Source organism: Perca fluviatilis, chromosome 19, assembly GCF_010015445.1.
Source record: "Perca fluviatilis chromosome 19, GENO_Pfluv_1.0, whole genome shotgun sequence".
NCBI lineage: Eukaryota > Metazoa > Chordata > Actinopteri > Perciformes > Percidae > Perca > Perca fluviatilis.
Window position 1 is genome coordinate 34,469,968 of NC_053130.1, and position 18,814 is coordinate 34,488,781.

General features: G+C 41.1%; 1 protein-coding gene across 17 annotated transcripts in view; it reads right to left on the reverse strand.

Moving 5' to 3' along the window:
* col13a1 (collagen, type XIII, alpha 1) overlaps window positions 1-18,814 on the reverse strand; it is a 169,877-nt gene that overhangs the window by 147,273 nt on the left and 3,790 nt on the right. For all 17 annotated transcript variants that reach the window (XM_039783682.1, XM_039783675.1, XM_039783670.1 and 14 more), the window contains exon 2: window positions 11,992-12,061. In XM_039783682.1, coding sequence (XP_039639616.1) covers window positions 11,992-12,061 — 70 coding nt within the window. The remainder of the gene's footprint in view (window positions 1-11,991; window positions 12,062-18,814) is intronic.

Below are 18,814 nucleotides of genomic sequence, written 5' to 3' on the forward strand. Positions count from 1 at the left end.
TCAAACGTGCACTTTGAGCATTATTCATTTGGCCACCAGGGCTCCCGGAGGCCATGTCCGCGAGGACTTGAACAGGCCTCTGTGTTGCCAAACATATGAGGCAAAAAATATTGTTAGGACAGTTTGCAGCATCTACACATGTGAGGACACGTCTGTTTATGCAGACAATCAATGTAGTATAAAGTCTAGGAGTATTTCCTGCTCAGTCTCCAAAGAGGGTGAGTTTTCACTAAAATGCTTTGGAGAATTGTTAACCTCAGTTCATTGGTAAGTTAATTGACATCCATATAAATGTGGTATTGTCAACAAGGCTATATGGGCAGATGGCATTCAGATATTGACTTTAACTGAGAGAAATTTGTGGCAAATGTATTACCGCTTGCATTACTGGCCTTAGGGTTACTGTTCCTGTTGCTCCCTTTACCGTCAGTACACACTTTATCTTTATAATTTAGTAGACAGGTTTGTGGTGCCACCATTTCCTGGGTGAAGGTCTTGTGTTTTCCCTTTATCTTCTCCTGGGACACGAATTCCGCTCCCCTGGTTGAAAGCCTTGTTTTATGACCTACCCACCAGAGCAGTCTTATACAGCATCAGTCAATGTGGTGCTGACAGTAATAAATATAAGGAACGAATGATTGTGCATTACTTTTTGTAGCTTTGTGTACAAATGGTTCATGAGAACAGCCTGATTTTTTTAAATGATAAATGCAATGTAAAGATTTCAGGGGACTTCAGTGGAGTAATCTGATGCCCTACTCTTAGTGCCCGCAGACCCAGTTGCCCTCTAGTTACACCACCACCCTAGCAGCCGGGGTTTGTATCTTGGGGCAATAAAAAAGTCACATTGTTCCTGCATAGCACGGTCTACACATGTTGCCCTGCTGTCCTAACCAGAGTGCTATTTACATCTCAGATACAAGCACAGCTAAGCTCCTCTGGTATTAGCATGAAATGGCTGAGAGTAGAGCCAGTTCTGCTTCATCAAAACTATCTGTTTTGATGAAGCTTGTGGGAAAAATACTATGGCTCAACTTCAGTCTGTTTGTCTAATGGTTCCTCCATCTGTCCATCTGTCACAAACAATGTTTGGGACATCTTTGGTCATATTTTAGTGGGTTTTTTTTATATAAAAACTGAGTCATGAAAAGAGCTGTACCTGAATCTGAATTTTCTTTTTTTCCTCAAATCTGATTCATTAACTTTGAAGATTTGCAGTACGGGTGTGATGTTAAGGGTCTGTTAGTTAGGTTTACAGTTTAGATACTGACAGGATTTAAACAGAATCAATCAGTGTTCTTTTACTTGGTGGGAAAGTGACACTTTTCTCTGCTACAGATCTCATGTCTCACGCAACAAACATCAACCTAAATGTCAGTAACCTGAAACTATAGCCACAATAAAGAAGTGTAGACCTTTTGGTGGGTGAGTAACAGTTTGAATGGGGTGAGGGCTGAATTATGCCAACCATGCCAGGCTGCCAAGCTGTGCGGCTGGCAGGGAGAGGGTAGAGGGGCGATGGTGATCAGGGTAGAGGGGTCAGATTCTGTTCTTCTGTGTTGACTTCCCCTGGAATCCAGCCAGGTAAACTGTCAAAGTCCACTTCCTCCCTTTTGAAGTGGCAGGCTTTTAGGGGCCTTAAAAACACCCACCAGCCCTCGCGTCTCCTGTTTTTACCCAGGACTAATCCACCCTCACAGCCCTGCCATATCCATCCAAGCCAGTATGGGTGGAGGCTTCATGTTATTGGCCAGTCCTCTGTAGAGATGGGCCGACAGTAGCAATGACAAGCATGCCCCAAAATAGAAGTGTGGTTCCAAGCACAAAAATATCCAGGAAAGTAAGGGTTTGAAGCAAAACTGTTAGTATCACATGGGGGTCTTGAAGGAAAATGTCGATATTTTGATAGTTTTGGCCATCATTTTTATCAGTTACAAAAACATTGCAATCACTAAAGTAATTGCTGAGTTCTGGAAACAAGGCAACAATGCAACAATGCATTTCGACAGGTCACAAACACAAGCAGAAAAGAAAACTTTGCTCACACAACTACACTGCGTTCCATCCCAGTTTCTCTAAGAATTAGGTTATTGTTATGTAAATTTATTCAATAACGTAAATACATAAGACCCTACAATTACCAACGTCCTATGTAATGCTGACTTTCATGCAGAAAACTAGGGTTTGCAGTCTGTCACAATCCAACTGTTATTGTGAGCATGATCTTTCCTTAAATTGCCTAACCCCAACCATACCTTGTAAGGGTGTGACGAGATCTCGTTTTACGATATCTCGCGAGATCTCGCGTGACGAGATTTCTCGTCGAGGTGAAAAGAGTGAAAGAGTGACAGACAAGACGAACACAATATGTAAACATTGTAAGAAAGAAATGCCGTACTACTAACTACGTAGTTAGTAGAGAGCTGTGGTGGTGCTGTAAGTGTTTTTGCATAGTGCTCGTGTTAGCCGCGGCATACGGCATTTTTTTCTTACAATGTTTACATATTGTGTTCGTCTTGTCTGTCACTCTTCCGGGTTATTTTTCCGCGGGAAACCCAAAATGTTGCCACACAAATGATTTAAAAGTGGCAGGGGGATTTTCAATAGTAATTCCACGCTCCATCACGCTGACATCACATCGCCACGCGGACAACTTTTCACCGCTGACGAAATCTCGTCTCGTTCTCATGAACCCAATCTCGTGATGTGTTTCGTCTCGTGGAGTAAGCGTCTCGTCACACCCCTAGCTTGTAACCTTGGTTCTCTGAGTAAAGACTATTTTTCCCAGTCATATTTCTTAACTGAAGTTTTCTTTAAATTAGTGTTAAAATCGCGTCTCGCTGTCGTGACCCCAATCTCGTGTCTCGTCTTGTCTCGTGAGCGAGTGTCTCGTCACACCCCTAATACCTTGTTTTAATGATTTATTAATTGTTCTGCCTCATGGTGCCCCGGCTGGATGCACACTAAGGTTATTGCGCTTCATGGTGAGCGTTTTAACTGCTAGGCAACCAGGGTGCCTCAAAATCTTTCCTTACCTTAGCCATACCACAGTTGCTATGAACAGATATTGTATATTGGCATAAAATGCTCAATGCAATCCTGTGTTTTGCAGAACTGTCCAATATTGACGATGTTGTCTGCTGATAGCGTTCTAAGTACAGCAGGTCAAAGGTGTTCAGTATACTGAGATGGAGGTCTACAACAGGTTTGGCGGAGGAAGGTCTGGCAGTCCACACAACATTCCAGGATAGGAGAAAAACATGCTCTGGTTTATTGGCATTTCTTTAAACCAATCGCAATCATCTTGGGTGGTGCTAAGTGCCGGATGGAGCAACGTTGCCTCTGCAAAATAGTCTCAGGAAGGAACTTGTTTTGGTGGAACATGTGTACGTTCAAAAGTAGTTTTAGTCGTGCAACAGAAAACTCCGATTGGACAGATAGTCTAGCTAGCTGTCTGGATTTACCCTGCAGAGATCTGAGGAGCAGTTAACCATAGTCCTCACAAATCCACCGGAGGTTAGAACGCCAACACAAAGAAAGAGGAAGGGGACGGACATCCGGCAGAAAATGAGGGACATCTGGCGGAATTTCCGGTGGCACCTGAACAATCTTGGAAATGAAACGTCGTCGATATGGACTACCGTGACCCAAACCTGTTTGATTTTTTTGCAATATCCCAGATCTCATTAATTCCAAACTGTGATCATCAGCTCCCATATCCACTCTCAAAACCCCACATATTTCCAGACTTAAGCATGGCTTCTCATAGATCAATATACAAAACCCTCCCCCATAGCTTGAAGTCCTTTGGCATTGTGACGCAGTGGCACAAAGCAACTAAATCCTGTGAGTCAGGGCTTCTTTTCTGAGGTGGAAATGCGATTGATAGGAGAGGGAGGAGGGGTATTGGTGTTTCACAATCCTTTCTCCCTCTTCTCCTTTGTCTTGTCCAAAAAGAGGTGCCACTCAGCCTATCCTTGACAACAAAGTGGGAAATTAAGACAGTTGTCACACGTCAAGAGTGCCATCCCATTCTGCCATGTTCCTCTGCTCTTCACTGTGACCTGATGAAATACTTGTACTCATGTGTTTGTTTAAACAGATATGGCCTTGTGCTTGTTTTGCTCAGAAATAGTTGGTGAGTTGGTATTTGGCTCTCTCTATGGTGTTCTAAATAAAATCAATGCAAACATTGTTCATGACAGGATGAGGCTGATGAACTCTTGCTCATGTATGTTCACACCCATAAATCACTGTGTAATGTACACACACTGTATCCTTTGACCTAAACACAACAATGGCCTGATCTCATTGCAGAACAGGACAACACAAACAAACCTAAAGCTCTGTTTATGTGACGATGAGGTACACTTCCTCTGATAGTTACTCAGATCTTAAAAAGGTTATTAAAAGCTATGTACATCTATATTTAATTTCCTGTAGCACAACATGACTTTAAAGGCTGTGACTCACTAGAAGTGTGTTTGTGATCTTTCAAGCTGCTCAGTGGTCCAGAGTTTTGAAGATAAGAGGATGACATGTTTGGATTTTGGAGGGTGTCGCAGAATATAACATGCGTAATGAGTCTCTAGTTCTTGCTTTCAGACCTTGCAACAACATTTCACAGTCTTCATTTAGCCCCAAAAGCTAGCGAGTGGACCTTTAAGCTTAGATTATTTTCTTACATATACTGTTCCCAAGGGTCAAACTTCCATGCTCAAAGTACCTCTCTGTTTGAGAAATAAGGGTTTAAGAACAAGAACCAGCTGGGGATCTGCATATGTTTCTTGCCTGCTGGACCCATTTTTAACAATGTTGCCACGTTCCGAGATGAGTGGGGCTACAAGGTTATCATAACCGATTGAATTGATGGCCAAACTGAAATAAAACGTAGTTTTCCTTTATAAGTCTGATCAGTATCAGCGTAAGCCTGATTTATTCATTATGAAACACTGACTTTATTGTTTTTGAGCATTACAGGCTCACATGATCAAAGGATCACTGTTCCTATTACTGGTCACTGATAGGGCTCAACAGAAAATCATACATCAACTACCCATTGAGAGAAAGAGTTTTCAACCATGTGCCACAAGTTCTAGCTCCTCCTAGCAAATTGCACAAGCAGACAGTCCTTAACTCTAACTCAAACTCCAAATTTAGATTTACATAGACCAATTACCTACTTCATCCCAAAATGGAGTTGGTATTTATAACTTGTTTGGACCAAAAGCATGCAGGTCATTATATTAAACAAACCTAACAAACCATGTTTTAGCTGCAAATGAAAACAAAGGCTCTGCGGAAAGTCCTATCCTCAGGGAAGAATCTTTATTCCTGGCAGCATTGCTGGTTGGCAAGTGATACTGAGTAAGAGTTGACACATACAGTACATAGCTTTACTCATTCAGATAACCAGGCCAGGGTGTTCTCTGGCGTAGAGACCAGGATTAGACTGGTACAGTATATGGGGAATGTTTAGAAAATAACTAGACTAGAATCCGAGCCTGCAGGTGTGCGCTTAGACTTTATAATCTAACAATGCTTAGACAAATGGCTCGATATTGAAAAAACATGGTATCTTGATAATGCTTTACTTCATGAATCCATAACTTCTTAAGAATTTCTAAGACATTTCTCAGAGATAACTATCAGTTGGTATTAATCACAGGGAAATATGTCCTTGTAATAAAAACTAAATTTAAACAAAACTAAATATTTGTCATTGTTCATCTATTATCAACAACTTTATTCTCAGTTTGTGTGGAGTGCTATGCTTTCACATTTTTCATGTTCAGACAAAAAGACTAGCTAGCAGTGCATTAGAATAAATTTATTGAAATAAATGCATCAATTGAAAGCTGTCTCAAATGTCCCTATAATAACAAATTGCTGGGATATTATTCAGAAATGGCAGACCCATTAAAAAGTAAAATATGTTATATGTGGTATCTTTCTTTAGACCAATTTCGTACAGTGTAAACATGACATCAGTACTCACACTTGGCCCATTTGCCTTGAACCGTGCCGAACATTCTACCATTGTTTTTACGGTTTCTTCAGAAACTGCTTCTGAACTTAACATCCCAACATACTGCCCCTAGTCTTGCATTGCCAGACCTTCCTCCACAGCGCTCTAGAGGAAGGTCTGGCTATTGCCATTTCTTTAAACCAATCATCTTGGGCGGCGCCAGACGCAATGTCGGTGCCTCTGCAAAATAGTCTCAGGAAGGAACTTGTTTTGGTGGAACATGTGTACGTTCAAAAGTAGTTTTAGTCGTGCAACAGAAAACTCAGATTGGACAGATAGTCTAGCTAGCTGTCTGGATTTACCCTGCAGAGATCTGAGGAGCAGTTAACCATAGTCCTCACAAATCCACCGGAGGTTAGAACGCCAACACAAAGGAAGCAGAAGGTGATGGACATCTGCCCAAAAATGAGGGACATCCGGCGGAATATCCGGCAGCACCTTGAACAATCCCGGAAATTAAATGACGTAGATATAGAATATACTGCCCCTGACGTTCATGGGCTTGAACTGCATGTTTGAAGACACAACTTCAGGGAATGTGGAACAGCCATCATGTTGTATGCAAGTATAGAAGCACTCTAAGGGAATAGCAGCAGTGAGGGTATGAGAGGAAGCTGAGCACTGACAGCTTAAACACACTGTCCTATAGCTAAGAGTGTGTTGGATGTGTGATGTACAGAGTGGAATATGTTACATGTGAGTGTCAGAGCCCTCCAGTTGTCTGCCTAAACCGGCTCATGGGCTTTGCTCTATGATTGTCCCTCAAAAGCCCATCCTGGTCAAACCCTAATAGGGCCATGTGGTGATTGCACATACACAGCATAGCCAGACTGTTGATATGAGGTTCACTCAGCCATAAGCAATGTGTCTGCTGATTCATCTCCATCCACTTAAAGCAACACGTATGTTACACATATTTTTAGGCCCATGGTCGTGATAAACATTTGAAAGACAACAGACTCCGTGGCACCTTAGAGGCCTGAAGTGTCTCAAATACTGCTGCTCTACTTTTAGCAACGTACAAAGTTCATTTTTCACAGGCTGCACAGAAACATGTCAAGCTCAGAACACTACTCAGTGTCCTTCAGATGGAACACAGACAGCCAGGACACCCAAACGCACACACCGGCCCACGGCTACAACTACAGCTATGCCTGAGTACTAGAATATATTCACATCCGAAACATTGATGATGTATAGATTGGTGGTAGAGAAACTGTTACTGGGTCATTCCATTCCACTGGGCCATTCTTATAGGTAGCATAAATATGCTCAGTAAATTGAATGCCCTTCTATCATAAGATATGCTATTTTGGTCTATTATGTCAATCCGTAGGCCCCACCACAAGTGTGGGGGTTAATAATTACACGTACACCATGTTTCCAGAGTTTGAATCATCTAGATCAGGGGTCTTTAAGCCAAGGACCCCTTAACTGAAAGAGAGATGGAGCAGGGACCCCCTAGTATAAATTTTATATAAAATTAAGTTGCATAATAAACTGGGCCTACAATAAGGTGTAGGGCGGCCTAAAGCCTTTATATATACCTTTTTTGCATAGAATATTAAGCTATTGAAATATAATAATTGTTGGCATGATTTTATAAATTATGTTTTAATGTTAAACACATATGAGGCACTGTGAATCTTTAGGATGAACTGGATCAGTGGATGACCTCAGTGACTACCTTACCTACAGGCCAGTAAACAGTGGGGATTTACATTTGCTAATATGTTGGATTCATGTTAAGAAGACTTTTTAATTTTTAAAAAACTTTCAAAAATTAACAATAATTTGGAGGCCCCCTCCTGCATTGACTCTGCAGACCCCCTAGGGGTCCCGGACCCTCTGTTGAAGATCTCTGATCTAGATTCTTGATCGCATAAGCTGTTTCCTTCTTTTTCCCATCTTCATTAATCAAATGTATTTGTCCGTGATTAAATTCTGCAGTGTCTCTATGCAGGCGTCAGAGTTCTGCCCTCTGTGTCCCCTGGCGCTGCAAATAATCATAAGCATGGCAGTCATGTGAGCATAGTTTGCAGTGGGTGCTCTAAAGCCATCTGGACATAAATACATCCCACAATTCCCTGCAGGGCAAGGATCAGGGCATGGCCTGCTGGACTGACAACAGCTACAAGTTAATTAAGAGAATATTAAACAGTGGATGTGTGGATGTTGTCCTCCATCACTACCATGTCAATTGCAGTGAGAAGGGATGTCTTAAGGGCCAGTATGAACAGGAGGAATGATTTCAACAAGAATTTGGACACCTGACTATGGTTAACATCAGTTTTAAGAAAATAAATTGAGAACCTATCCTTTAAAGAACATAACTTTCCTACTCAAACATACACCACAGAAAAATAGATCAAAAGTAGACAATAGGGCAGCGGTTCTCAAACGTTTCACTCAAAGGTCCACATCTGATTTTTCTTCCAAAACGATTTGGCAATAACAAAACAGCATTTAATTAACTCACTTTTAACTTAAGCAACATTTATTCAAGTTGAGTACTCTGTTATCCTGCTCAACCTTTGGACCGATTTGGGTACTGGTACCCAACGGTACTTTTCCAGCTTCATGCAGTAAAAGTACAGCATTATTCTCAGATCCATGCAGTAAAAGGATTTTTTTTTTTTATAACGTTTTTGTTGCTGTTTCAATGTATTTTATTTTATGTTTTCACAGTTTTTTGCCCTCTTTGTCATTTATTTCTGACTTTTTATTTTTATTTATTTTTTGCATTTTTAATCACCATTTTTCAAGATTTGTATTGACTTTTTTGTTTTTTATGTTTTTTGAAAATAGAAAACGTTACACTTCATAATGTTTTGTACTCATAAGGTGTGTGTTCGGGTCCGGATTGACTTACATTTTGGTCCGGATGCGAACCATGGTCTGGACTTTGAGAAGCACTGCAATAGTCATAGTCAGTAAGTTTTTGCTTACAAGTAACTTACAAAACAAAAACCTCCTTCTCCCAGACTCCCAGTCAGACTCCCAGTCAACCAGTCGTGGGACACAGAAAGTCACAAGGAGCTGTAAAAGTGGCGGACCATCTGGCAGCTCCAAGTTGAAAGACTTCCACACCTGCAGCGAGCCGAGAATCTCCTCTGAAGCCGCGAGCAAACCGCCACCTTAACAGGCGTTCACGAGCCATCTCACAGACACTTACCGCCATGTAAAAACACTAACAGACCAATTAGCACTAATGTGGAGTGGCTGGCCCCTCCCCCTGTTCTCACAGGGCTGTCACAGGTACACACACACACACACACACACACACACACACACACACACACACACACACACACACACACACACACACACACACACACACACACACACACACACACACACACACACACATAACAAAAAGGCTTGTACCCTGGAGTTGTCTGTTTCATTCTTAGCTAAACCACAGTCCTTTTTACGTATTCAACAACTTCAGCTCCCATGAGTCTTAGCGATAAGCATTCTTCCAAAATGTCACAGAAGCTGAAACTGTTAAATAAAAAATAGTAATTTTTATTAGTAGTATTTTTTTAGTAACAGTAAACGAGATTTACAGTGAAAAGAACGCTATTTTTATAAAGTTTTTATTAATGCCTCTGCCCAGGTGTGATTTTTCCCGCAAAGTCACAAAATAATTTACGGCAGGTAGACCGGCCCTACAGTTACGCATTTGAAGGCAGCTTCATTTCATGTAGAAAGAGAGAAAGAAAAGAGAGGAGCGAGACATAGCGAGTGCTTTATTGTTGCAGGAACCATTCAGCTATCACACACTCAGCAGTTTAGCTGCCTTAGCTCTGGGATGCAAATCTCAAACGTTATTGAGTATTTGCAGTTACATAAATCTAAATTAAAAAATGTCTGATGAGGGCAATGAATCCAACAAAGACGGGTGCACTGGCTAGCTGCGGGCAGCTGTGCATTGTGCCACAGTCCGTGCTCCATGTCCAGTTCTCAGGGAGCCAAACAGAGTGATGTGGCCCATTACCCAGGGATGCTTTAAATGATGCCACCTCATCACAACAGCTTGCATCATGACCTAATATGACACAAAATGGCCCTGGCTGCCAGCTGGGCTGGAAATACACCTTGGCTAGTCGTCACGTCTGAGTGAGCTGAGACCACCAGCTGGCATGTACACTGTTAAATGCAACACATAGTTGTACATCAGTAAAACACGCTCGATTGCTAACGTTTGATTCTTCAAGTGAAAATAAGGCCTAACCCAGAGAGAGAGAGAGACTTATACACACACACACACACACACACACACACACACAAACACACACACACACACAAGCCTGGAACACATTCTTTTTTATTTTTATAATTTTTATTATTATTATTATTATTATTATGATTATTATTATAATTAATATTTGAATAGCTTATTCTCATATTAGTTGGATTATTACCATTGGTATATTATTATTGTTACTTTGGTTTGGATTTTTTCTATTGTTGTTGAATTTGTGTATATTAATTGTGTGTGACGCTTCAGCAATATTGTTCTGTACATTCATGCCAATAAAGCTAATTGAATTGAGAGAGAGAAAGAGAGAGAGACAGAGAGAGAGAGAGAGAGAGAGAGAGAGAGAGAGAGAGAGAGCACTACATGACACAAGTGGCCAAAGGGAAAGACATGCTTTTTGTTAAGTAGCACTACAAGATCTCACACACTGCAGCTCTGTCTATTGAGGCACACGTGCTCAAACGTGATGGTAGAGCAAAATAGGAACTCGTCATAAGGAGACCAACTCACTGCTAGGTCTAAATATTGAATATCCAGTGTGAAAGCAGCATTTTTGGGAATGTATGAAGCGACACTTGCAGACTTGCATTGTGCGTTGAGCGGTGATGACTTTGAATGTCCAACAGTTTGAATGGCCAAATGCAGCTTCTCACTATAGGCTGACATTTTTCGGGAATCCTGTGGATCATGGGATTCCAGCGGGATGGGATGGGAATTTATTTATTAATCATTATTTTTACGGATTTTATTGTTGTTATTGAGCCGTAGCTGCACATTGTACTGTTTATGATTGTGTATGTGACAAAAAATTATAATTTGAATTTCACTTTGAATTACTCAACTGGGCAGTCACGGGAGCAGGCGGGATGGGAATCAACATAACAATGGGTCAGTTTTTATACATAAATAGGACTGTACAGTACGCAAAAATCAGGCTGTACATTGAATGAAATGGAAGCAGTAACACCTGTGTGATACAGCTTCGGCTGTGTGTGTGTGTGTGTGTGTGTGTGTGTGTGTGTGTGTGTGTGTGTGTGTGTGTGTGTTTGTGTTTTTTTTTTTTTTTTTTTGTTTTTTATTATATTTGTGGGGTCCCATAACTGGGAGTCCAGTATAAGTATGTGTCCTTAAAATGCTTTAGTAGGCGCCAAAATGCTGGACCCCACGTTTAAGGGTTTTTTTTTTAAAGGCTGTTTGAGGGTTTTGAAGACTTGTTTTTTTTTTTTTTTTAGATTAAGGTATGATTTTTGTTTTGGGTAGGGTAGGGGTTAAGGTTTTTTTTTTTTTTTTTTTTTTTTGGTTTAGTAAAGGGTTAAAGTTTTTGTATTTAGTTGTTATGGTTAAGGTTAGGTAAGGATAGGAATGCATTATGTCAATGGACGTACAAAGATAGTGACAACATGTGTGTGTGTGTGTGTGTGTGTGTGTGAGACCAAGATGTGGGGGGGGGTTTTTTGTATGATAGCTACTTGGACTCTACTTGGTAGTTGTAGTCCATCGTGCGGCGGTGTGATTGGGACGGGACAGGAGTTTTTTGGGAAAGTGGGACGGGGACAGGAGTGCAAATCCACTCCCATCTCACCGTCTATTTCTCACCTGTGTTCAGTGTTGTCCTTTGTGTGTGAAGTGGAATCAGTTCAGTAAGAGAACGAGAGAAACCTGTGGATGGGTGAATGGATGGACGCAGGGAGGAACTTACCTGGGGGGCACAGGCAGCTGTGGGGAGCCTCCCTCGCCTCTCGGGTCTTGGGTAGTCGCGCTGCAAGCTTCTGCACAAGAGAGAACAAAGAATAATGTTAGCGCTCACTAGGCCTGAAACAATTATTACATAATTATAACTTTCAACATAATACGCAGTAACAGAGAGTCAGATAGTGTTGTGGGGGGGGGGGGGACATTAAGTCAGACTCAGTGGTGAGAGAAACCAAAGCAGAGGGACAGACACAGAGCTGTAGCCAAACCAAAGTAGAACACTTTTTAATTCATTACCATTATCGGTTATCAGGCAAATAAAACGCTGATACAGATTTTTTTTTGGGAACTAGTTTTTTGCTGTAATAAACAAGTGTCTTTTAAAATAACGACAGCAAATAATTCGAATCTCCCTCAAATAAAAATGATGTAAACGAAACCGAAACCGAAGAATATGTAGACCAGAAACGGGGAGATCCCACACATCCCCCACACAACAATACCTTTACATTACAATTCCATTCCTATGTTTCAGTCTATTCCTTTCTGTATTGGTCAAGTATTGATTTCTTTAATCTATTTTGGAACTGAATGATATTATGGCTCTGTTTGATGTCATTGTTCGGTCCATTCCGTAAGGTCGCCCCCCAAACTGAAACACGCATACTTTTAACCGCAGTTCGCACAAGAGCTTGTTTGAACATACAGTACATTGTCCTCTTAGATGATACCCCCGTCTCTTTCATTAAACATTGCGCGTATGTTACATGGTCAATCCTTTTCTTTAACTTTAAACATAAATGCAGTCTTTCTGCACATATCCAAGTGTGACAGTTGACCTCATTAGATAAACAAAAGCCTGCATGGGATTTGACCCTGAACAGAATAGAAAACCATCTGAGGACATTCTCCGCGGCATAGCAGTCAGTCCCAGTGCTGGTGGTTACTAGCCGGAGAATGCCAGCGGGGCTGTTTAGAGGCCTGCAACAGGTGCTGAAGGGATGCTAGGAAGGCGCTGTCATTCGGAGCACGGCTGCAGTATTCTGGGTACAGCCTCATTTACCCGTCATCCGGTTTGTGTGAGGACGGTGTGGCGGCGGCGCCTGCTGCCACACAGCTGATTTTAAAGGACAGTTCACCCCCAAATCAAAAATACTTATCTGTAGTGCTATTATCAATCTAGATTGTTTCGGCGTGTGTTGCCCAGTGTTGGAGTTATCGGCCCGTAGAGAGGTTGGCTTTTCTCTCTAACACAATGGAACTAGATGAAACTCTGCTTGATGTCGGCTTTCTGTGTTGCTCAAAGCGTCCAAAAAAATAAATTTTAAAAACTCAACAGCCTTTTGCCTTTCCAGAAATCCAGCCAATCTTTACTAAATTATTTAGTACCAGTACAGCTTGGCAAAGAGAGATGAGTGAGGAGTCCCAGAGAAATGGACGGGCAATGAATTTACAGAGGGCTACAGAGAACTGTCTGAATTTCCCTTTGCATGAACATTTTAAACATTATTGACATTAACATTAATTTTTACATGTTTCATCATTCAGATCATTTCTCTGCTTCTGTATTTCCAGATTGTAGTGTGGATCATTGATTGATTTAACCTGATTGTCATGTATCAATGCTTGACAGACCATGTATGCTCCTGCCAACTGACATGGTTGTAAAGCTATTGTTATCCCAGTTTTGCTCTCCAAACATCTCATAACATTCCCATATTTAGATCAGGGAAAGGGCCACGTCTCCAACCAGGGATCATTATGGGGAAATGGTTTTGTGTATATTGACGTCTGAACACGTCTCAAGCCTGCCGTTAGAGAGTGGGCCAAACATGAAGTCTTTGAGGCATTCTTGTTGTTACATTAGAAGAGAAATTCAAACCCTGCTTAATTTTAAACCTCTTGAAACCTGGCAAATTACTGCATAAAGCGGGCACGATCAGATCACGATCAGGTCAGATTGTCTGTTTCGTAAAGTTATCAAAATTGTTAGATAGCGCCTGAACGCAATTTCGCAGGGGAGTTTCAGATGCTATGTCCAATAAGCATTTAGTTTGAAGCATATTGATTTGCCTTAATGAGCATACCAGCTGAAGAGAAACCAAATGTAGATAAAACATCTTAAAATAAATAGACATGTATGTCCTACAGGCCTTCTGTGAGTATTTAATTCCATAAGTATGGGGTTAGCTATGAAACACACTCTTAAAAATCTACGACTGCCTCAAAATAGCCAAGGATTCCAAAGTTAAGTGCTCTCGTCATTCAAAAGTCCCATGCGGAATCAATTGTAGGACGGCACACATTTCCCTTAACCCCACTTTATATTATTCACGAATACTTCCAGGAATTTATTTGGTTGATACTGGCAGAGCCCACTCACAACTGGAGAAGTCTTTAGTAAGACTAATGCAGAGAGGCGTGCAGCCAGAGCTCTCTATGGCCCAACCTGAAGCAACAGAACTAAAAGACACACTCTCCAAACTAGATCACGGAGATAAAGCAGAGTGTGGATTCAGTTCAGCTGTAGCAGTCACATCTAACAAAAAGAGCTGCACCTAAACCACATCAAGGCCCACAGCAGAGGCAGAGACATGTAATGACCATACTTCACTTTTACATTCTCCTACAGTCTAATGACCTACCTTAATCAGAGATCTTTAACAGGGGGTCCAGGACCCTTAGGGGGTCCTTAGAGTTACTCCGGGGGGGGCCACCAAGTTATTGTTTAATCATTTTTAATTTATCTGACCCTCTTAACGTTAAAATATGTCTGAAAATATACATAAACATGACTCCAACACATTATTAGCAAAGATAAATTGGCCTATTTGTGATTTGTTTATTTATAAAATAACATTGATGACAGGCTTATTGGCCAAGTAGGTAAAGCATCCACTAGCCATCCCCAGATACAGTTAAGTTTAAGGATTAACTGTCCTTCATGTATGTTTAACATTAAAACATGATTTGTAAATATATGAATATGTTAATAATGATTGTAATACCTTAGTATTGTATGCACCATAAAAAGGTATGTATACAGGCTTTAGGCCGTCCTACACGTTATTGTATGAGATTCAATTATATATTATACTGGGCCTACAGTAAGTAGTAGGGGGTCCCTGCCCCCTCAGCTAAGGGGTTTAGACCCCTGACCTTAATGATCACTAGTTGCTCTGTATGAAACCCTGGTCATCTCATAAACGGAGGTACATTTCATGAGCAGAGCCAAATGTAAATGTAAAAGTTGGCTAATCCAGACCTTTCAGCACAAATAACCTAATGGAATGATTGATTCTCAAGGTCCACTGTGCTTTAAGTTGTGTTTTCCTTGTCTCCTGTTTTCTGTGTTTCCTTTTTTTTCGCCCCCGGTTTTTTTTTTTCCGGCCCCTTTTTTATCAGGTACACTATTAGCACATGGCTATCATCAATCACACAGTCATATAGCATTTAATACTGTGTCATGAAATGTCTCACTTTCCTTCTGGACAGTGATGGGATGTTTTCATTAAGAAAACCCTTAAATTTGCTCGCTGTATATCTTTGCAATATCTACAACTGTCAGCAGGCCTGTTTAGTCTCAAACTCCACTGTAATGTATCATTCAGGTAGGCGAAGAAGTGACTGTGTGTGTGTGTGTGTGTGTGTGTGTGTGTGTGTGTGTGTGTGTGTGTGTGTGTGTGTGTGTGTGCGTGCAGCCATCACTAACTGTGCTCTGACGAAAGTGCAGAGGTGGCTCGGCCACTTCTACTTGAGTGTGCTGTTTGCATTAGGCTGTCCGATTAGCACATGGTTCATTTACACACACACACACACACACACACACACACACACACACACACACACACACACACAAAAAAAACCACACACACACACACACACACACACACAACACACACACACACACACACACACACATCGTAGAGGATGTAGACATGTATTTATTTGTGTTTGTGTTGTGTGAATGCGTAGACCTGATGCATTGGGTGACAGCTCTGTGGGGAGCAGAGTGAGGAAACCGGGGCAGGGGGAGACTATATTTTTCATGTTTCTACACCTCACAACATGGCCTCCAGCTCCCATCATGCCCCTGCATTTACTATGTGCACCAGGCATCTACCAGGTCTGCAGAGAGTCTTTTGTGGTTCATTTTAAATGTTAAAGGGGCCAAGTTTGGGGTGAGATAACGACGGAGGGAGGGGGAGGTCGGGGCTGTTTTCAGGGGTGTTGTGAAGGTTATGGCAGTTGTTTTGGGGGAGGTATGATTCAATTCCAGGACCTCACAGAGCTAATTCTTAACTTGGACACCTGTTGAGAATGTGCAGTTACGAGGGGCCGTGAACCTTTATACATGCTATTTCTTTTCTTTTTCTTCAATCTGCACAAAAACAGTAATGTGAAAAACAACAAGGGGACATGCTGGAACTAGTTCTTTTTTCGATGGACAACGATTTGTCCATCTGGCAACCCTTCTGTGTAGTGTCTCCCACTATAGGCTGCCAGACAGGTGTCAGGTCATGGTTATAACGGTGTTATGTCAGTCTTATGCACACCCTTTCAAATAAAGTGTTACCAGAGGCTCAATTATTTCCTCCGACAGCTGCTCACAGTAGTTTATAACTAATGTTACCTAATCAGGACAAATAGTGACTTTGTGGGGACTATTTTCAGCGGCGGATTAATCTACATTTGGTGCTCAAGGGAGTATTTGGTTTTGGTGATGAAGGAACATGTCACCCAGAGCAACAGTGTGGGAATCACTGATGTGTTTTTAATAGTGGTTTTAAATTAGTTTTTTATTTGTATCTGCACAGCCTCAGACCCCGGGCACAATAACTGCCAACAAAATTGACTATAAACATTACTCAATCAGCTAATGGATTCTGCTATGATCCAAATTTGACTGCAATAATACTAATAATAATAATAATAATAATAATAATAATAATATTAAGGAGCAACTCTGTGCAGCTTGAACAGGGCACATTTTCCATAACAGAGGAAAGGGGTCACCATCGAAGGAGACAGGGAGGTGGATTCTGCATAGTGTTGGGTGAAAGTACCACAGACGTCTCTCTCTGTCTCTACAAAAGGACACATCTGTGCTGGTGTCCCATTAATAATGACTATGTTTACATGCAGAGCTAAACAGAGAGGCTAGCTGCATCGCCCCAGGCCCGTCTGGAGATGAAGACGGAGAGCTCCTCCTCACTAGGCCCCATGGAGGAGCTCCAGAGCCAGGCACTCACCCAGGACTGCATCCCCAGTAGGGCTGTGCAATTAATCCAATTTTTAATCGTGATTACGATTTCAGCTCCTAACGATTACAAAAACAGAGTAATAGAGAAAAATGATTATTTTGCACATTACGTTTTGCAAGTAAACACGTATTTTGTCTTGTGTTCAGAATGACAAGCGCACTTTGGCCCCTCCCCTCCTGTTTGTGGTATCTGGTGCGCAAGCAGACAGATAGCGAAGACGACCCCAACAACATTGTCTGCAACACAGTCATTTATTTTAGACCGACGTTTAATTTATCCGTCGAGTTCGGAGAAGCACAAAAAAATAACAGGTGGCGTTGCATACTTTTTTGAGAAAAACATGTGCCCCATAAGTTGAGAACAACGGCTTTAGAAAGGAATGTGAATATAACAAGCGATATAAATTCACATCTCGCCACTGTTTTACCAGAGCTGCTCTGCCTGCTTTATTTGAGAAATGCCTTGCAGAACGGGAAAAGTTTGAGTTCAATAAATGCAACATCTTTCCAAAAGTCAAAAAGTAATCGTCTTAAATAATCGTGACTTCGATATTGACCAAAAATTTTGTGATTATTATGTTTTCCATAATCGAGTAGCCCTAATCACCAGCACCTTTGACATAACTGTGTCCTTCAGTACTTCAATTAGTAAAACTGTATTGCTTTTTAATGTTAAGTGCTGTATTCTCATTGATAGTTATTCAAAATATATCCAATCCACTTGTCCGCTCATAGCTATAATGGCCTTGGGCTGTGCATCACAAAACAAGTGTTTCGGAATAGCTCAGTGAGCTGTGCGTTCAGAACGGAGCTGGAGACAGGATATGGTTATCTTAGCTTAGCATAAAGACTGGGAACAGGATTATAAATTATTATTAAAAGGATTGATATTGTCTTCCAAACACGTGATATTTGCACTGATAAAACGAATGGTGAGTGCAATACCTCCTGTCATCCACAACAGTATACCCCAGACTGTTAGAAAAGTCCGTAGAAATACGGGATAATATACTGCGTTAATATGAAGGAATTTTCTGTAATGATTTTTCACAGTTTTTTTTTCTCTATTTTCATTTTTGGATTAACAGAAATGTCCGTTAAAGGTACAGAAGGTATCATAGGCGTAATTTACGGGAGGATTGGGGGTTACAAGCACCCCAATTATCAAAACTGCACCCCCTCCCATATCTATACTAGTTTCCTTTACTAATTAAAGACATTTGAATCATAAGTTGATGCAGAAAAAGGCAAAATTGTTGCAGAAAATGTTTGATATGCTCAAAATTTCAATTATGCTCAAAAGTGGAGATGTCAATGTTGAACCCAAACCCAAAAAGTGACGCCCTTGGAGGATATACTTTTTGGATTAACAGAAATGTCCGTAAACTTAACAGAAAAGGTACTGGTAATTTTCTGCCAGGACATTATCCGTTTTTCTATGGATTCATGCCTTGCACTCAAACTGTAGAATAGTCTATTCATTCACACTGTAGCACATGCTATTTAACATGTATTTAATAACTGCTTAAGCACTTCTAGTTAGACACTAACTACATTGCGTTGCTCT